Genomic DNA, 21,860 nt, shown 5'->3' on the forward strand with positions numbered 1-21,860 from the left:
ATTAAGGATACATTTTATGTAGAATAGTTATTCTAATTATTTTTTAAAAAATCAAATAGATTAATGACTTTGTAGCCACAGTTAAAATAGAATACAAATGTGCTCCAGAGAGGGTTAACAAGTATAAACCAGACATATAGTGCTATTGCTAGTAGAGCTATAGTATTGCGTTGACACATTAGTGTCAGTACCTTCAAAAACAAAGAATTTTGAATTGCTTGGAATGCTGTGTGGCATACAATAATAAATCTTCAACAAATTTGTCAAATGCATTTTAGTATCAGCCTGGAGACCTCTCAATTTTAGATCTGGTATAAATGCATTTATACATTCTATGATAAATGTCTTGAAAATGGAGGAAAAAAACAAAATAAAATTATAAGGTATAGGGAATCATCTGGGGTGGAAATTTTAAACTAGGGTTCATGATGACTTTCCCTGGGCAAGCATGGGATAATTTTAAGGAAAATAGTCTCCATGTCATCAGTCACCCAGTGTCCTCTTTCATGGAATTGAGAACTAGCCTGTGGGGAGGTTCTGTGGGCACTTTGTGCCTGCCTCCCTGTTCACATTTCCCTCTTAGTTCACAAATGACAAACATCTCCAAACCATTCTAAAACATATCCTGAATCATTTCTCTGAATTTTGAAAATCTTTGGGTTCCAATAAAGGACAAAGTCAGAAATAGTTTTTTTTTTTTTTTTTTTTTTTTTTTTTTTTTTTTTTTTTTAAGATGTATTTGAAAGAGTGGAAGATGAAGAGAGAGAAAGAGAGAGTGAGCAAGCTTTTTCATCTGCCGGTTCACTACCCAAATGGCCACAAAAGCAGGAGCCAGAAACTCCATCCTAATCTCCCACATGGGTGGCAGAAACCTGTAACCTGTATACTTGGGCCATCTTCCGCTGGTTTCCCAGTCACATTAGCAGGGAGCGGGATCAGAAGTGGAGCAGCAGGGATTTGAACTGGTTCTCATATGAAATGTCAGGCATCAAAGGTGGCGGCTTAACCCACCATGCTACAATGCTGGTCCCAGAAATAGTACTTTCAATGTTCAGATATTGAATAATTATATCTGGATAACAATCCTTTAGCAAGTCAGGTAGTCTACAGTTGAACACAATTAAAGATGAACTCAACTGCATTTCCAGCTGATCACCTTAAAAGTTACTTGGATAATGAACTGGTATGATTTTTACATTGTAACTTGTAATAAGTTTAGTGACAATTCCCTAACAAAACTTTTTTCATTCCTATCCAAAGTTTCTCAGCACTTACATGTAAAAACAAGAAATGTGAATAAAAATATTGTTGACCCTTATCTTAATCTAGCAGTAATTTATTCACCTACAAATTTATAAGATAATGCTTTAATGTCCCATTCATTGCATTATGAAATGTATATATTTTGTGCTTAGGAACTATGAATAAAAATTTGCAATGAAGCTGTTAGTTTCAATTTGATACTAACAATAATTACAGCATGCTACTATAGAATTTCCTTTCTAAAATATGTATTTAATTCCATCCACTTTAAATGCAGAGGAATAGAGACACAGAGAAGGATAGACCAAGAGAGACTGAGATCTTCCATTTGCTGGTTCACTTCCCAAGTGTCCCCAACAGCCAGGATTGGGTCAGGCTGAATTCTGGAGCTAGGAACTCCATGTTGGTCTCTCACGTGGGTGGGATGGGCCCAAGTAATTGAATCTTCTTCTGCCTCCCAGGATGCATTAGTAGGAAGCTGGATTGTTAGTGCAGTAGCCAGGACTCATACCAGCACTTCCATGTGGGATGCAGCATGCTAAGCAGCAGCTCACTTTACTACAACACTTGCTCTTAAAGAATTTCCTTAACACATGCAGTCTGCTTCAGGATACAAACTTTTTAAAAAAGAAATTTGAGGTATATGCCTACACAATTAAACTTATTTAAGGGAATTTGACAGTGATAAACAAAAGACCTTCAGGAATATCCAAATTCTAGGTAATAGAATCTGCAGTGGAATTTACTGGGTTAATGACAATTAAGGAGCTTCTGTTAGGGACCACATCTGTGGCAGGGAGGGGGAGAAAGCTGAATATACAGAGGGAGCAGTCACATTGCAAGGCCAGCTCTCTAACAAGCTTGAATGACCCTATCCAGAGCTCTAGAATAATCCGTCAGGATTGTCCTAGATTGGCCCACGGTGTTCCAAGTTGTTGTGCTATTGCATCAATCAGCCCTTGAATGTGTGGTGGTCTATGAAGTGGCATGACCTTGAGCGAGGTGGTGAATGTAGCAGAGGCAGGCTGTGAAGGCTCTGGCCACTGACAGCTGTCTGCAGAACACTTTTCCTGCAACTGGAGCAAGATGTCCTTTTTTGAAAGGGAGTCTGGAAAGCTCATCCCAGTGTCCAGCAAAAACACATTTACTGTAGAGTAAAACTCCAGTGGGGAAGGCGGGGGAATGTAAATTGAAGGAGAAAAATTCTGACTATAGAGAAGAGTGTGTTCATATATTGATTAAATAAATGAAGTTGAATAGTAACTAAGTATAGTATTTGATTCCCATTGGATACATATAAACAGTTATGTAAATTGCTCCTAAAATGCCAATAATTATAGCAGCTAGAAATTATATTTTTGAAGATATTTAAATATATCTTAAAATTTTAGCAGTCAACATAAAATGTATGAATTTGTACATTTCTTTTTAAAATTAATTAGGGACTAAGTGAGCAAAAAGATATTGGAAAGTTACTGATTTAATCTATCAATATTCTCATTTATAAAATGATTAAGTATGTTGTAAAACTTGTACCTAATCATATTAACAATGGGAACCAGACTCATAAAGCAGGTGTTTGTGAAGACTTAGTTAAGTACTATTTGTAAATTCATTCTTGAGAAGAATAAAAGGCTTCTTAATGCAAGGAGCCTGGAGCCCTTCAGATTGCATGCAGCAATGTGTGTGTGTGTGTGTGTGTGTGTGTGTTTTACTGGGGGAGTTCTTGGCTCTATTATCAATAAGTGGGAGGCAGATAAAAATTTACTCCATTCATATGTCTTGAACTTATCCATCTACTTTTGCAATTTTAATTTATTTTTTCCTTGAATGTCATATTTGAATTTCATCTTTTTTGACCTTCTTGGGTGTTCTTGGCTATTCTTTCTTCAAAAGATGTCAAATATATCTTGCTTATACCAAATCCTTCTTGATTTCCCCAGGGTGAACTAGTGTATGTTAACTATGCGCGAACTGAAGACTTCTTTAAACTGGAGCGGGATATGAAAATCAATTGCTCTGGAAAGATTGTGATTGCCAGATATGGGAAAGTTTTCAGAGGAAATAAGGTCAGGCTCATCTGCTTCCTCTGGCCTCAGTATAAAAAGTGGTAATGCTATCTTCCATGAGTGGAACCACCTCATTAAACCATCTGAATTCCACAGTCATCTTCTATTCTCTAACATGTCCACCCTGCAGTCAGGACACACTAACTTTTAGGCAGGGGCTTTAAATTGGGTCATTGATGTGTAGCCAGTTTAGAAGATCAGGGTGAACAGATTTTTCTGTACCTGTAAGTTATCTCTATGGCCTTTAAAGAAGCCTACACTGGACTTGTTATTAACTCTCAATATCTTTGTTTTAAATATTACCTCCAAAATATTTACCAAATTAAATTTCAATATGTCTTATGGATATACATAATAGGGAAACATTTAAACATGGTAGTTTTAAAAATAGTTGTCGTTTGATTAGTTAATATGTATTTTTTCTCTTTTGTGGGAAATTAAATTTCAAAATGTTGCCTACCAGTAGTAAAACAAATAGGAATCCCGTCTGTGCAGTCTACTTGTTTTTTTGTGCTTCTCAGCTCGCAGAGGAAAACAGCAAGTGCCTGCTACCCATATTATGGAAATTTTCCAAATATGCTGCTCTAAGGCTGACCCACTTTTAGAACTTGTAGTAAAGAAAAGAAAAAAAAAAAACATTCTGCAGGGTATCCTTTGCTACAGCTCTAACAATAAAATGTGGAAGACAAAGCTTATCTACTCATATAAATGTAATTTTGAAAATTGACACTACCAAATGTAGAACAACCAACTGAAAATAAGAAAAACAGCTACTGTGTTTTCCAGGTTAAAAATGCCCAGCTGGCAGGGGCCATAGGAGTCATTCTGTACTCAGACCCTGCCGACTACTTTGCTCCCGGAGTGGAGTCCTATCCAGATGGCTGGAATCTCCCTGGAGGTGGTGTCCAACGTGGAAATGTCTTAAATCTTAATGGTGCAGGTGACCCTCTCACACCAGGTTACCCAGCAAATGGTGAGTGATCAGACCTCAATCATTATAGGAAACTTAACATTGTTAAGTGCTTTTATTGACAACTTTCCTTTGACAAAATGGACTAAGTATATTCTTTTTCTTTTGCATCTAAGACTCAAAAGAGTTTTGACCTCTGAAAATCATTGGTTTGTGTCCCATATCCTTTATTTGAAATATTTGGGCCTGATGGGTTTTGTAATTCAGATTTTTCACATATTTAAAAAGCGGTATCATTATATTCTTAGAATTGTATCTAAAAACTATATTGGATCTGCTAAAAACTAATTAAAATCAAAATTTAAAAAATATATAAACAAAATTTAAAAGTAATAAAAAGTAATATGGCATACATGAGTATGTCACATATTGTAGAACATACAGAGGACTGGGACAGAATGCAGAAAGAAGCATATAAATATTTTTGCAGTAGAATGTGGTCATACTAACCAGGGAATAAATAAGGAGCATAGATAGAGTCAAGTAAGATTTTGCTTTCAGATGCGTTCATGTCAGATCAGATTTTGTTTCCAAGCAATTACCCTTAAATACATGGTTTTCACTGAGTTTTGGATTTCTCAGTTGTGCATAAGGAAGAGGAGAACAGAAGTTCTATAAATCTCAGAGCCCAGAGAAGACATGTTGCTTTGCTGCTATATAAAGAATACTGTGATCACTATCAAATTTTGTTTCCCAAATGCAGCACTTCATGAGCATTAAGTTAGGTGGTATTATTATCTCTGACAGGGGAGGAAAGTGAGGACGAGTTTTCAATCTGTCCAAGATCATCACTGCCCCCATTGAGCCAGGAGCTAGTGTTCAAATCCAGGCAGTCTGGCCCACAGAGTCCACATAGTTGTTTTCTGTTGAAGTGTTCCCCTGTAAAACACTGCAAAAAAAGTGAAATAATTTTGAATGGACTCAACTACCTATAATGTTTACAGTAGTCTGTCATTATTGAGTTCATGTAGTTTTTGAAAACTAAAAATGCATAACTTCAATAAGATAATTTGCTAAAGTACCTTCTATTCTTTTTTTAAGATTTATTTATTTATTTCAAAGGCAGAGTTTACACAGAGAGAGGGGGAGGGGGAGAGAAGGAGAGGGAGAGAGGGAGAGGAAGAGGGAGAGGGAGAGGGAGAGAGAGGTCTTCCATCCACGGTTCACTCCCCAATTGGCTGCAACAGCTGGAGCTGTGCCAATCTGAAGCCAGGAGCTTCTTCCAGGTCTCCCACGCAAGTGCAGGGGCTCAAGGACTTGGGCCATCCTCCACTGCTTTCCCAGGCCATAGCCAAGAGCTGGATAGGAAGCAGAGCAGCCAGGACTTGAACCGGTGGCGCCTATATGGGACGCTGGCACTGTAGATGGTGGCTTTACCTGCTACTTCACAGTACCGGCTCCCGGTACCTTCTGTTCTTCACCTGACTTTTCTGTCAAATTGTAGATGTCTCTAAGGCTTAGGCATTTTTTTAGCTTTGTAAATATTTACAGTGTAGTATGTCATCTTATTGTCTTACTTGTTTTTAACAATACGTATCACCATGTAATAAAATCATATAAATCTATGTAAACTTTAGCTATTTCATTTTCTAGTTAATAAGTTTTATTTTTTTGGACAGGCAGAGTGGACAGTGAGAGAGAGAGAGACAGAGAGAAAGGTCTTCCTTTGCCATTGGTTCACCCTCCAATGGCCGCTGCGGCCAGCACACTGCGGTGGGCGCACTGTGCTGATCTGAAGGCAGGAGCCAGGTGCTTCTCCTGGTCTCCCATGGGGTACAGGGCCTAAGCACTTGGGACATCCTCCACTGCACTCCTGGGCCATAGCAGGGAGCTGGCCTGGAAGAGGGGCAACCAGGACAGAATCCGGCGCCCCGACCGGGACTAGAACCCGGTGTGCCGGCACCGCTAGGCGGAGGATTAGCCTGTTGAGCCACGGCGCTGGCCAATAAGTTTTTAAAAATGAAAATTTCCCAAGTTCTGTTAGTTGCACAAAGCTAAAGTAGTACAAACAAAAACAGATTAACAAATATTTCTGTGATGATTCAAATTTAAATGATGGCATTTGGGGAGAAAGCTTGCATTGTCCCTATGGGGTGACATTTATGAAATTCCCTATTTTGCTCTTATCGGTTTTCTCTTCTGTTAAGTACATGAGTTAATTTAGAGTATTTAAACATATTCAAAAGTAGAAATAGTTATCAAGGCACTTATTTTTTATCAGCATTGCTGCAAATATAGATTTGTAAAACTTTGTTTTATACTTTTGTCAAACAAGTGATTAAGAATGTTATACTAATATAGTTTTAATAATCTGTGATTACTTTAAAATTTACTGTATATGGGTGAAATGCATTTTTACATTCAATTATTGTTTGTAGTCATTGTCTATATTCCTGCTAAATTAGAGTCTTTTTGCTTTAAATTTACTACTTATTCAATGAAGTACTAAGCCATTTTACTATAATGAAAATTTAAAATATGTTATCTCAAAAGCTAAAACAAAGAAAGAAATGGAGATGGAAAGAGACTGGGAGGGAGGAAGAGAGGGAGGAAAGGAAAATTATTATATTTTTAGAATTGTATCTGCAAATTACACTGAATTGATTAAAAATGAATCAAAATAAAAATTGAAAGCTTAAATGAGATTATATAAAGCAAAAAATAGTTATCAAAATTTTAGTGATCTTGTTCCATTTATTTATCTCCCCTTAAAAATTAATCTGGAGAATTTCAAAACAAATCTCACATGACATATCATTATTCTCTCCACTTTAAATACAAAAGAACAAGTTTTTGCAAACTTAAGTTTTTGTGAACTTCTTTTTACATAATTTAAAAACTGGGAGATGAGCTGTGCTGTGGCATAGTAGGTTAAGCCTCCACCTGCAGGACCAATATCTCATGTGAATGCTGGTTTGAGTCCCAGCTGCTCCACTTCCAGTGCAACTCCCTACTAATGCACCTGGGAAAATAGCGGAAGATGACCCAAGTGCTTGGGCCCCTGCACCTACAGGGGAAACCTGGAAAAATCTGGTTTCTGGCTTCACTGGCTTCATATTGGCCCAGCTGTGGCTGTTGCGACCATTTGGGAAGTGAACCAGTGGATGGAAGAGCTCTCTCTCTCTTTCTGTCTCTGTAACTCTGTCTCTCAAAGAAATAAATAAACCTTAAAAACAAATCGGGAGAGAAAAATGGGGACAAAATTCTATTTTTGACTTGAAGAAATGATAGAATGTGTTCTTTTTTATTTTAAGGATGAACTTATATACAATAAGATTAATAGATCTCAAAAATGTAAGTTTGAAAGTCATCTACATTTATGTCACCCATAATGGACATAAGGATATTTCCATCACTCCAGGAAAGTTCTTTGTGCCCCTCTCTGGTACATGTTCTAATGGGGCGAGAGGTATATGAGAACTCTTTATAGTACTACCACACAATTTTCTATAAATTTAACATTATTCTAAAATAAAATGTTTTTTTTTCTTTTTTAACTCTTATTTAATGAATATAAATTTCCAAAGTACAGCTTATGGATTACAATGACTTTACTGCCCCCATAGCTTCCCTCCCACCCGCAACCCTCCCCTTTCCTGCTCCCTCTCCCCTTCCATTCACATCAAGATTCATTTTCAATTCTCTTTATATACAGAAGATCAGTTTAGCATACATTAAGTAAAGATTTCAACAGTTTGCACCCATGTAGAAACACAAAGTGAAATATACTGTTTGAGTACTAGTTATAGCATTAAATCTCAATGTACAGCACATTAAAGACAGAGATCCTACATGAGGAGTAAGTGCACAGTGACTCCTGTTGCTGATTAACAAATTGACACTCTTGTTTATGGCATCAGTAATCACCTTAGGCTCTTGTCATGAGTTGCCAAGGCTATGGAAGCCTTTTGAGTTCACCAACTATGATCATATTTAGACAAGGTCATAGTCAAAGTGCAAGTTCTCTCCTCCCTTCAGAGAAAGGTACCTCCTCCTTTGATGACCTGTTCTTTCCACTGGGATCTCACTCACAGAGATCTTTCATTTGGTGTTTTTTTTTTTCCCCCCCAGAATGTCTTGGCTTTCCATGCCTGTAATACTCTCATGGGCTTTTCAGCCGGATCTGAATGCCTTAAGGGCTGTTAAGGGCTGATTCTGAGGCCAGAGTGCTGTTTAGGACATCTGCCATTCTATGAGTCTGCTGTGTATCCCGCTTCCCATGTTGGATCATTCTCTCCCTTTTTTATTCTTTCAGTTAGTATTTGCAGGCACTAGTCTTGTTTATGTGATCCCTTTGGCTCTTAGTCCTATTATTATGATCATTTGTGGACAGAAATTGATCACTTGGAATAGTGAGATGGCATTGGTACATGCCACCTTGATGGGATTGAATTGGAATCCCCTGGTATGTTTCTAACTCTACCATTTGGGGCAAGTCAGCTTGAGCATGTCCCAAATTGTACATCTCTTCCGTCTCTTATTCCCACTCTTATATTTAACAGGGATCATTTTTCAGTTAAGTTTCAACACTTAAGAATAACTGTGTATTAATTACAGAATTCAACCAATAGAAATAAAATGTTTTTTAAAAATCCCCTGAAGCAACTAATTTCTGGTATATTACACCATAGATTAGTATGCCTACTTTTGAACTGCATATGATTGGAATCAGTAGAATATTCTTTCATGCCTTGCTTACTTTACTCAATTTAGTGCTTTGTGATTTTCATGTTACTGTGTGTATCAATAGCTTGTTCCTTTTAATTGTTGTTTTCTATTGTGGGACTATACTATAAATTATGTATTGATTCTCCAGTTGTCAGAAATCTGTTGGCTAATATAAATGTGAATACTAAAAACAATTTTATACAAGTGTTCTTTCTTGGGTAAATATTTAGGAGTAGAATTTTTCTAGTAAGTACACATTTCTGTTACTTTTTTTTTTTTTTTTTTTTTTTGACAGGCAGAGTGGACAGTGAGAGAGAGACAGAGAGGAAGGTCTTCCTTTTGCCGTTGGTTCACCCTCCAATGGCCGCCGCGGCCAGTGCGCAGCGGCCGGCACACCACGCTGATCCAGTGGCAGGAGCCAGGTACTTATCCTGGTCTCCCATGGGGTGCAGGGCCCAAGTACTTGGGCCATCCTCCACTGCATTCCCTGGTCACAGCAGAGAGCTGGTCTGGAAGAGGGGCAACCGGGACAGAATCCGGCGCCCCGACCAGGACTAGAACCCGATGTGTCAGTGCCGCAAGGCGGAGGATTAGCCTAGTGAGCCACAGCGCGGGCCCATTTCTGTTACTTTTAAGTTATTCTAAGTCATTGTATAATTTTTGATTTACAAGCAATGTGTAAGGGTTTCAGTTGTTTCATGTTCTTGCTAACATTTGAAACTGTGAATTGTTTTTGTTTTAATAATTCTAATAGATGAGAAATAATGTGCTTAGGGTCACTTACAGAGAATTCTTGGAAAGGGATTGAGTTTTTATTAGGCGTATATTCAATTATTTTTTTTCAGAATATGCTTATAGGAGTGCAATTACAGAGGCTGTTGGTCTTCCAAGTATTCCTGTTCATCCTATTGGATATTATGATGCCCAGAAACTCCTAGAGTAAGTTTATAAGAAACATATAGATGACTGTTACAGTAATTTTCATTATTGTTAGTTTCCAAATGTTAGGCTTTTATGTTCATTACTTGGTACTGATGCTCTCTAAGACAGCTGAAATTTGCAATTGTGTTGCTATTTAAGAGTAGTATTTATATTCTGGAATTTACTTTATATAGGGGTACACAGTGTGCCAGAGATGTGAAAATGAGTCTTGCAGATCTCCAACTGCAGGGAGCATAATTGTTCAGTTGCTCCAGTCACTATGCTTCCAGAGTCATCACCTTGTTTGTGTCGAGGCATATTCATCCCATAAATGCTCCCATGGTGACTGTCCTGTTTCTAGGAGGCACAGGAGCCTATTGATGTCAGACTTCGGTGTCGCTCCCCGTCTTCGTGGAGGAACAACACAGGACCCTGCGTTGTTCTTTCGTCTGCTCGGCCCTCCCCGGGTTTGCTGCTGGTTCTTCCCGGGTTGGCTACTGACCCTTCCACCTCCGTGGAAGGGCGGTTCCCCCTGTCACTTTCCCCACTTCCGCGGGGGAGCGGCACACCGCTGGCCGGCTCTCTCGGGGGCTGCTCAGATGTTATCCGGATATTCCTTCAGATAGATGTTCCTGGTGCATGTTGTCTCTCCTCCTTTATAGTCCTCTTCCACCAATCCCAACTCTGCTACCCACACGCCGAGTATGCTGCTCTCCTGCAATCAGGAGCAGGTCCTGCTGTTTATTGGTTGAACTGGAGGCAGCTGTGTAGAAGCTGTTTCCTCCTCTCCCAGCACCATATTGTGGGAGAGCAGATGCATAGAATAAGTCTTAATTCCAGTAACAGTCTAGTCCGAGTTGCTCCCAGTTGCTCCCCACACTTCGGCTCTAAGACTCTCCGATAGCTGTGATCTGATAGATAAACCTGCTCCAACAGATCTCGCACCCAGGGCTTCCTCTTTGTTGTTGTCTTCCTTCCCTTTCTCCTTTACCTTAAATCAGAACATTGCTATCTGATGGCCTTCTAAGTCGTCTTTAGCTCCCTCCTTATTTCTTTTTACAGGATTCTCCCCTAATAAGTTTCTTATTCATTCATTTTTCTCATGGTTTACTTCTTGGAGGACCCACAAAAACACACACTGAGAACATCTTCCATTTTGTTCTCATGTCTATTCCTTTTCATTATTAAAATTTCTCCAAATGGCATCGGAACATTTTCCCCCTTCCCACTTGCTTTCTTGCATCTGCTTGTCCCTTCTTCCTCACTATTCTTTATGGAGGGACAGGTCATTGGCTACTCTGGAAGTGAAGTAACAGAGACAAAGGTGTCTGGACACTTAGTGCCTATTCTTCTGTGCAATGAAGGTCTTCTTAATTATTTTATTCTAGTATTTATGAGAAGGCATTTCATGACTTAGTTCAAGGCCCCTGGTTTTATAGGTGAAGAGTCTGACATCCAGAGAATTAGAGGGATCTTTCCATGTAAGGGCAGATTAAGGAAGCATCCTGGTCTTTTTTTAATTTGAGTTCTTACCTTTCCACACTGGTTAACATTCAGGATCAGGTACAACTTTTGAAAGCACCATGGATAAGCATTTGCCTAAAGATATTTACAAATAAATAAAGTCTAAGTACCTGTGATATTTAAGAGGTGAAAGAGATTGTAGCATTACTTACAATAGTGGAAAACTATGAACAGTACAAATCTTCAATAATAGATAAGTAGTCCAATACATTACTGGCTATGATAGTATTTGAAGTCATTAAAGTGCATATTGTATAAGAATATTTTATGATATGGAAACATGTTTGTGATATAGTATTAAATGAGGAAGAATCACATTTCAAAATAGTATTTATAGTGTAGTCCCAGTTATATAAAAGTTTAAAACATGAACTGGTTTTATCTTTAGAATTAGAGGAAAAATACATGAAGTCAAATGGGATTGAAAGTGAGGTTTATTTTAATTATGTCTACCACTTGCTCTGGTATTATCCAGATCAATATCAGCCATGACCTAAATGTGTAGTAGAAATTCATAACTAAAAAATTATAAAATACAGTTTATTTTGTTATTTTAAGTAAGCATCTATAAGCCATTTGTAAATGCAATCACTATTAATATCACAATTTCTATGAAAATATCATAATTTGTATTCAAAATTCTGTAGTTACAATAGTCACTTTCTTTGTCACTATGCACCCATTCTAAGGCATAGTGAAGCATTCCACATAATTGGAATTTAACCTTTAAAGCAATCTTTAAAGAACATACCCTTTAGTTAGAAATTACACTGAGAAGAATTACCCCCTCTGCACACTTATCTTTGGAGTGTGCTAGTTGTACCTAATAATCAGTTCAGTGGATTGCCATAAGTGATTAGCAATTTTATACTATGTACTAATTAGAAAAGACAATATTTTACAAATGAAATGTATCAGAAAGTAAAAGTTTCTTAATAAATATGTAAGGAGAAAAGGAGAGATGAAATCCTGTAGTGGCCCAAAAACATTGACAACTTAAACAAAAAGTTACTAAAATAAAATTGTGCGCTGACTTGAGTAGAAAAAAACGGAATATCATATATGTTCTTTCCTGTTTTTCACATTTATACTGGTGACAAGGGAAAGTGATTATTTGATTTTTATTTTTCTCCTAGAGTAACTCCTAGGACAATAATTATGGTAATTATAATCATAGGAATAGTTCCCACCACATATGGGCTACTCATGATGTTTTAGCACTAACTATTGTGTTAAATGCTTTACATACATTTTTGCAATCAATTCATTTTGTGATATTCATTTTACAAATTAGGAAACAAAAATTCATAGAGTAAGTGGTAGAGCTGAAACCTAAACTCATATATGAGGTGAAAGATAGCTTTGTTAAACATTACTTATTTTCAGCTCAAAAGCACAAGCATTTGTAAAGTATCTCTTATGCCCATATTCTGAAGATCTTTAAGGGCTTCCCTCAGCCCATTTATTCATTCAAGGAATATTTATGAAATATATATGTCAGTACTTTTGTATGTCAGCACTGTGGTAGAAGTGTGAGTTGCATATGGACTGTTTGCGTCAATAATTCTTCTCAGTAATTTGAATCTCAGCTGTACAACTTAATCAACTGCATAATTTTGGGCCTGTTACTTAATCACTGTTAGTCTCCTGCTGCTCATATGTGAAGTAGAGTAATGTTACATAAGAGCTAGTGAGGATTAATGAGGACTGAATGGCGTATGATATGGAAAGCACTTTGTACTATTCTTCAGTCATTTTAGTTCTTGTGAATTGATGCCCAATAAAGTGAGTTAATTGACATTTTACCTTGCTATGTTACTGTTTTACTTCAGCTAATGGTATTTTTTATATGCAACAGAAAAATGGGAGGCCTAGCACCACCAGAGAGCAGCTGGATTGGAGGTCTCAAAGTGCCCTACAATATTGGACCTGGCTTTGCTGGAAATTTTTCTACACAGTTAAGAAGCTTTTTTAATTTTAACCCTGTTTTAGGAGAAATATTTTAAAAAATGATTATAGAGAATGATAGAAAAAATTAAAATGTATCTAGTACCAGTAGAACACAAATCCCACATTGAATAGGGGAATACTCATATATTGTTAAAATTGGGCAAGGTGATATTTGCCTTTGTATAATCAGAATTCTTAAACACTAATGGAAGTTTTGAAAATCGTAGCGTAAAATCATTAACAATGATTTGTTTAGAACGTGTCCTTTTTCTTTGCATCAGAAAAATCAAGATGCACATCCATTCTGACAGTAAAGTGACAAGAATTTACAATGTGATTGGTACTATCAGAGGAGCAGTGGAACCAGGTAAAGACATCCTTTGTTCAGCAGATACCAACTATGCAATCCCTATGTGCCACGTCCTGCTCTGAGTTCTGGGAGTGTAGGGCAGCAAAGGAAAGCAACTCTTTGCCCTAATGAGACTCACCTGACTACAAAGTAACTATGAGGGGATTTTATTTTGTGATGCTTGTGAGAAATGGAATATTTGGGATAGATAGGGCAGATGACTAAGGTGAGTTGTAAACTTCACATTTCCATTAAAGAAAGGGAGGAAGGGCAAGCAAGGAGAGAGAGTTTGAGGTGGTTTCTCAAGTTGTCTGGATTTAGTTACTATATATTTTGCATGAGGAGATATCCTCATAGTTGTTATAAATATCTATAAAAAAGGTAGCACTTAGGGTAATCTTGAATTAATTCATCTTTTACATGGTTTTATTTTCCACCACTAAAGTCACTGATGAATTTTTTTATTTTATTTATTTTTATTTTTTTTTTTTTTTGACAGGCAGAGTGGATAGTGAGACAGACAGACAGAGAGAAAGGTCTTCCTTTTACCGTTGGTTCACCCTCCAATGGCCGCCGCGGCCAGTGCGCTGCAGCCGGTGCAATGCGCTGATCCGATGGCAGGAGCCAGGTACTTATCCTGGTCTCCCATGGGGTGCAGGGCCCAAGTACTTGGGCCATCCTCCACTGCACTCCCTGGCCACAGCAGAGAGCTGGCCTGGAAGAGGGGCAACCAGGACAGAATCCGGCGCCCCGACCGGGACTAGAACCTGGTGTGCCCGCGCCGCAAGGCGGATTAGCCTAGTGAGCCGTGGCGCTGGCCCCATTGATGAAATTTATAGGCATGTAATTACCAAACAATTTCAGATAACCTGGTATTTAATCCATTTTATTATATAGTCTTAGTTCATTATGTTTCAGTTATTTCAGAACTATTAGGTTATGTATTTCTTGTCAAAATAGGCTCCATTAAATTGTGTATACTTCTTACAAGAGCCTAGTTGTTTCACTTAGGGATCTAGAACGTTGACATCCTTATAGTGAGCACCAAGCAAAATATAACCAGCTCTTTATTACTTACTCTTTCTGAATACCTATTTCATGCCAGTTCTGTGCTAAGCATGGGGCCATTTAGAAAACACAGGTCAGAGACAATGATCTCACAGCTTTGGAGGAGAGCTATACATTTAGGTGTGACAAACACGTTATTAGATTTAAAAAGATTGAAAGCAGAGATATATTCCTTCTTCCTACAGGAAATATAAACAGTTCACCAAGGGAGGAAGTCTTTGTGCTGTATCCTCAAAACAGAGTAAGAGTAGGAAGTGGAGAACCTACTCTGTATCTCCTATGTTGTACATTGAAAATATTACAAACAGTGGTAACATAAAAGAAGGGTAATAAAGAATTATATAAACATATAGATAAGTTAATTTTATACTTTCCTATAATTTTTATACACTTACAATTATAGTAATAGATTGAAGTATATATTCGCCTTATAACATTTTAGTTTAGTTCCTTCTTTAGTTTGAGGAAATACATATGAAAATCAAGAATAATACATCCATACAAGTCTTCAGTAACTTTGCTCTGTTTCTTTGAATGCTCTGTGTTTAGATGTTAATGAGTCATGTGCAATTTACTCTATTATTTACCTCAAGTGACAAATAATCTTGTAATGATGCTTTCTAGACAGATACGTCATTCTTGGAGGTCACCGAGACTCATGGGTGTTTGGAGGCATTGACCCTCAGAGTGGAGCTGCTGTTGTTCATGAAATTGTGAGGAGCTTTGCCACATTGAAGAATGAAGGTAAAATAAGAATAAAAAGACCAATCTCAATTATGCTTCTGTAAAGTGTAGAAATATCAGTTGCTTACTTTTTATGGTTGTATTTATTTATATGATAACTTTTGAGATTGATATATTACATGAGAATATCTGAAATGAAATAATTTCACTGCTATTTGTTGCTCTTGGAAACTAAGCAGACAAAATTAGTTTCTCACTGGAGAGGACACACTAGAATCTGGCCCTACACCTAAGCTTTCTGGTCAGAGAGCTGTAAGCAGGAGTACCTTGGGCTCTTCTGACTTCACACCTCAGATCAGGTTTACCAGGTAGTAGATGAGAGAAGATCTATTCAGAAAAATCACTAGTCTGGGGCCAGCATAAGAGTACAGTGGGTAAAGCCTCCACTTGCAATACCAGCATCCTATATGGGAGCCTGCTTGTGTACTTGTGGCTCCAGTTCCAATCCAGCTCCCTTATAATGGTCTGAGAAAAGCAGAAGGATATGACCGAAGTGCTTGGGTCCCTACCACCCATGTGGGAGACCCTGAGGAAGCTCCTGGATCCTGGCTTCAGCCTGCTTCAGTCCTGGCCTTTACAGCCATCTGGGGAGTGCACCAGTAGATGGAAGATTCTCTATCTCTCTCTCTCTCTCACTCACTCACTGTGTAACTCTGCCTTTGAAATAAATACGTAAATCTTAAAAAAAAGAATACGAGGAGAAGGGAAAAGACTGGTTTTGCTACTGAACAGAATTTTGTCCTTAGTCTGGCATCTGCATTCTCATTCACAGCCATTTTTTAGTCTTCCAGAAATCAGGTCATTTCAGATCACTTAATGGACTTCATATGAAAACATGGAATAGTTACTAAAATAGTGACAGTTTACAAGTTTTCAGAGCACTTTCTTAAGTACTTTATAAACATTTCATTTAATTCCCTCAGTAGCCAAGTGGTATCTTCATTTTTACTGTTATTCTTAATATACAAATAAAGAGAAGGAAGCTAAGAATGTTTCCTTGGTCACTCTGCCAGTGAGAGAACCAAGGTTTGAAACAAGATCTTTCTCTGGTTCCAAGGCCAATGTTCGTACCTTCCTGGTGACTATGACCTTTAAGCCGTCTGACTTTCCTAGTGAATCCCGTGGTTTTCAGCAGCAGCAAGCATTGCTGTTACCAGTTGAGCCCTTGTTGACTAGTTCTGGCTGAGAATGGAGTGAAATCATACAACCAGCTCACATCAAATAATTGTTCATGTGATGTCAGAAAAACAAGGAGGAATTCTAATGGGATTTTTCTCAGTTGTATTTGCTCTCAGAATCCGGTGAGAATTTCTCTCAGTTATATCTGACAACATCCAGTAATTTCTTCTTTCACTGTGGCAGCTGCAGCCCACCAATGGCTTCTGTGCATAGCCAAACATCATAAGCCTATTTAGAATATTTTACCCCCGGCAGGGTTTTGACTATGTCTGTGTTTTCCCATCCTTCTTGATACCTTGACAAATCAGCTTTAAGATCCTGAAAAAAAAAAAAAAAGTAAGCAAAGTTTCTCAGCACAATTTAGCCTTCTCAAACCATCAGTGAAGCTTTCTTCATTTGGGCTTGGTAATGTCTCAGGTGTGTTATACTTTTTTCCCAGCACTTATATGTATGTACACATATGTTTTAGGATGGAGACCACGACGAACAATTTTGTTTGCAAGTTGGGATGCGGAAGAATTTGGTCTTCTTGGTTCTACTGAGTGGGCAGAGGTTAGTTGATAACTTGATACGATCCAGATTTTCCTAATGAGAAAGCAGTTAGGACTTTATCCTCAAGCATTTAAAAATAATAAGTGAATTTAATGAGAAAATGTACACCGTTTTCCCAAAAAAACTTGAAGCAACATACTTTTGTTCAACAATCAACACTGAAATATTTTAATGCCTAAAGAAATGTTTGTTTGAAATTTTGTTTCCTAGGAGTGTGAGAGTATCAAAATATATTTGATTTCTGCCATGATTCTTTTCTGCTCTCCAAAATAGCTCCTAATGCTAACTGCACTTAAATATCCCTTGAGCCTGTAAAGTAAGGTGTATTTTTCACCTTTGTCTTCCTTATGTGATAGTGACCTATGGTATATTAAACCATGGTTATAGTAAGGCAGAAAATCATACCACAGAATATCTACTAGGTCCACTGAATATAATTTAATCCACATACATTTTTGACTGCATGTAATATAAGCATTAGCTATAAAATAAATATATGCAAGGTTAATGTTTATTCTATTAAATTCCAGTCTTACTGAAAATATTTACTTACCTAATATTGTATTCCAGATACTATGTGAAGCTACTGTAAATGTCAATTTATGCTTTTTGAAGATAGTGCTCCTCTATACCTGGCTGATGTTGGAAAGAATCTAAAAATTTTCAGGGCTTTATTTGTATTTTTAAGATTTTATTATTTAGAGTTGCACTTATTTTTCTATTTCCTATATTATGTAGAATGCCCAGGAAATTGAATTATTTTAGGTACTCAAAGTCTACGTTGATACCCCAGCAAAGCTTTGCTCTACTTGGCAGTTGTAAACGTATGTAATATCAATCTTCACCACTAGGTGATGCCATCCTAAAGGAGAACTTGACTTTACATTCAGGGTACAAACGCATGATTTAACGCTACACATTTTTTAGCCATAAATTTGAAATAGCTAATTTCTTTTAAATTAGGCAAGTTATCTGTTTTAATAATGAAATGTTTGTGGAAATATTGCTACTAAAAATCTCTTAAGTCATTCATGTGTGCTGAAAGAATGTTTTGAAGGGTAAGGTATGGTTAAGAAATTAACTCCTTCTCCATGTACCATAAGTACATGCACAGTTTCACCTTAAATGTTAGTCTTTAAAATTTTTGCTTATTGTTTGTTTTTGAAATTATTTCAAACTAACTTCTCTTTTGAGTGTTCAAAATCTGTGGTTAACGTAGGCCAGCGTAATTCAGAAATCTATATACAGTAAATGTAGATGTGCAATTTTGGAAGAGGAGGTAGGTTATGAGTTTATAGTTTTCTCTCTTTTTTATTATAGGAAAATTCCAAACTCCTTCAAGAACGTGGTGTGGCCTATATTAATGCTGATTCTTCAATAGAAGGTAAATATCATTGGTCTCATAAAAACATCATGAATGTACAGACAGCAGCAACTGAGTTCATAAATTATACATTACCAGAGAGGGAAATCCACTCCCATGCGTTAGGGAATCTGCTGCTGCTTTTTTGGCACTGCTGCTCCTGACTCACAGCCATGGGTGAACTTCCCTTGAAAGATTTTTTTGCTTGTTTGTTTTGCATTGTAGAGTGCTGGCTCAGAAAAGCAATATTCTTAGATTTGCTTCTTTGGCAGTTTCACTTCTATATGACAGGAATTTCGCAAATGTGTTGAATGAATAAGTCATTATTTAGAATGAGGTATAAAATTGTCTTTAAATTTAACTCCTAGTTTCATCGTACTATCATGTACAAAAATTTTGCAAAAAAAAATCTTCATCTTTCACAACATTTTTTTTCTTCAGTTCAACAAATATCTACTGGTCACTTTTCTATGCAATATGCTTTTTCAGGGACTCAGAGGGGTCAGAGGTTAATAAGAAATTGTCTTATATTTGGGAGCTCAGGGCTCAACATAGATAATAAAATAAGCCCATCTTGGAATAGAATATATGCTGATGCTATAAGGGGGATATAATTAAACTGCTTTGGGAGTTCACAGGAAAACCAATAATAATTTCAAGAAAGCTTTAAGAAACAGAATAGGCATTTGAGATAGTCCTAAAAGAGTGGACCAGTCTAAATACACAAAGGATCAAAATAAAGGACATGTAAGGTTGATTTGAACAAAAATAAGCAGTCCATTGTCGCTGGTTCCCAGCCTCACTAATCAATTTCTTGAGACACCCAGCCTCCTACTTGCTCTTCTGCCTACCCAGAGGCTCCTGGGTCCTCACCCTAGCTGTGGAATTCTTGCCCTTGCAGTCTTCCCTGAAGTGTGACTTTCTCAGGGAAGCCCTGACTTTGTAGCATGTTTTCATTATCAAATAAGTATAAGATTTACAAACTGCCTTTCTCAATAGGCTGTATTCTTCAGCAAAAAGAAAGGAGCAAGTGGGTGAAAGGTGAGCTTTGAGAATGTTTTCTTCAGTGTGTAAGAGTTTTCCATGTCAGCAATTGTAAGGTGATACCTTGATGGAGTCCCTTTAGCATTTGCGTTTTCTTCATTCTCCACCTGTGTGAGCTACATTGTTGTGAAATTTGGTTTGCACAGTGCTTTTCAGTTATCTTTTCTAACTGCTTTAAGGTTAGTGCCTAAGGACCTGGGCTTTCAGGTCAGACTGCCTGGATTTATCCCTGGCTCTGCCACTTCGTGCTGGTGCTGTGACCTCATGTTACTACTTTTTGTGTCTCAGATTTTTCACCTCTAAGTAGAATTATTAAGAGCACCTGTCTCCAAGTTTCTTCTTAGGACAAAAGAAGTTAACATTTGAAAACTTCCCAGACCAGCACTTTGCACAGAGTAAATGTTCAAAAATGTGAACTTTGATCACTGTTATTACTTCTTCTTAAAACACATAATCAGATAAAACATGTTTATCACATAGAATGAATACTCCAAACATATATTCTCTAAATGTGGAGTGATTTTTCGTGTATTTTTAAAAACCTTTAGGTTTTACTGATTGTTTTTTCCTGTTTTGAAATGCATCTGATTGAGACACCACTGACCTCATTATGTTTTTTTATACTATTTTAATCAAATGTTTGCTTCTCATATCATGAAATTAATCATGTGTTGGAATTTTTGTTAAAATAAACATTCACAGGGCTTCTCAAACAAATTGCTCTCAAAATCAATCCTCTCTCCAAAACTACTGCTGTCTTCAATTTGGTGTGGTACCATTATATTGACATTCCTATATACAATTCTGTTCACACAAAATGCCAATAGTGTGACAGCTGTTGTCCTAAGTGCCTTACAGTATAAACATTTGTTTAGTACTCATCACAGCCCTGTGATATATGTACTTTTATTATCTCTGCTCTATGGAAGAGGAAACAGGCTCAGAGAGGTTGGGACTTTCCTTGAGGTCACACAGCTAGAGAAGGGTTGAGTTTAGACTCAGATCAAGTAGATCTATTTAAACTTGTTCCTTCTAACTCTACACTAGTGCCTCTCACTACCTTATACAGGCTTTGGGTGTAACATTACAGCTAAATGATTCTACAACTTGCCCTTGCCATTCAGCAACATATTATGGACAACTTTTTATGTCAATATATTAAAATGCACGTTATGTCAATGTACTTTAAAAACAAAACAAGAGGGGCTGGCGTTGTGGCATAGTTGGTAAAGCCACCATATGCAATGTTGGCACACCATATGGGCACCAGTTTGTGTCCTGGCTGCTCCACTTCTGATCTCGTTCCCTGCTAATGGCCTGGGAAAAGCAGTAGAAGATGATTTTAAGGGTTTGAGCCCATGCTACTCACATGGGAGACCCTGATGAAGCTCCTGACTACTGATTTTCACCTGGCTGAACCCTGGCAGCCATCTAGGGAGTGAATCAGTGGACAGATTATCTCTTTCTCTGTCTCTCGCTCTCTCTGTAACTTTCAAATAAATAAATATTAAAAAGATATGTGCACTTAAATTGCAATACATGCCACCAAAACTAATGTTTTTAAAATTACATTGGCTTTTGAGGTGCATGGTTTGGCTTAGTGATTAAGATACTACTTGAGATACATCATATATTGAAATTCTTGGGTTTGAGTCCTGGCTCTGCTCCAATTCCAATTTCACACTCATGTGTACCTCAGGAGACATCAGGTGATGGCTCAAGTAGTTGGCTCCTGCTATGCACACAGAAGACCTGGATTGAATTCTGGTTCCTAGCTTCAGCCTGGCCCACATCCAGCCATTGCAGGCATTTGTGTAGCAAGCCAGTAGACTCGCACTTCCTCTGTCTGTCTTTGCCTCTGCTTCTTAAATGAGTAAAAATAAATAAGAATATATATGTACCTATTTCTTCTTCTAGATGAAGTTTTAGAATTTTCAAATCAACTTCTTCAATAAAAAAATTATTCTGTGTGGCTAATTGTAAAGCCTCAAATTTTGCTATCCCCAACATGGGTCTTAAGCTTTGGGGTACAAGCTGCTTGCCATCCTCTGTATCACATGCTTTTATATTTCTGGACATTTGTTCAGGCTATGCATTAGTTGCCTTTAGTTACAAATGCCATTTCTTTTTGGTCCAGCTCTCTCTTGGTTCTAGAAAAGTGAGTTTGAGTCACCCTCTTTTCACTTAACATGTTCT

The 21,860-nt window shown here is 37.5% G+C and overlaps 1 protein-coding gene across 4 annotated transcripts in view; it reads left to right on the forward strand.

Annotated features, from left to right (window-relative positions):
* FOLH1 (folate hydrolase 1) overlaps positions 1-21,860 on the forward strand; it is a 64,424-nt gene that overhangs the window by 21,382 nt on the left and 21,182 nt on the right. For all 4 annotated transcript variants that reach the window (XM_051820868.2, XM_070076646.1, XM_051820875.2 and 1 more), the window contains 8 exons: positions 3,207-3,332; positions 4,119-4,305; positions 9,816-9,909; positions 13,274-13,372; positions 13,647-13,732; positions 15,407-15,526; positions 17,175-17,257; positions 18,578-18,641. In XM_051820868.2, the coding sequence (XP_051676828.2) occupies positions 3,207-3,332; positions 4,119-4,305; positions 9,816-9,909; positions 13,274-13,372; positions 13,647-13,732; positions 15,407-15,526; positions 17,175-17,257; positions 18,578-18,641 (859 nt within the window). The remainder of the gene's footprint in view (positions 1-3,206; positions 3,333-4,118; positions 4,306-9,815; positions 9,910-13,273; positions 13,373-13,646; positions 13,733-15,406; positions 15,527-17,174; positions 17,258-18,577; positions 18,642-21,860) is intronic.

Source organism: Oryctolagus cuniculus, chromosome 1 (assembly GCF_964237555.1).
Source record: "Oryctolagus cuniculus chromosome 1, mOryCun1.1, whole genome shotgun sequence".
Lineage (NCBI taxonomy): Eukaryota > Metazoa > Chordata > Mammalia > Lagomorpha > Leporidae > Oryctolagus > Oryctolagus cuniculus.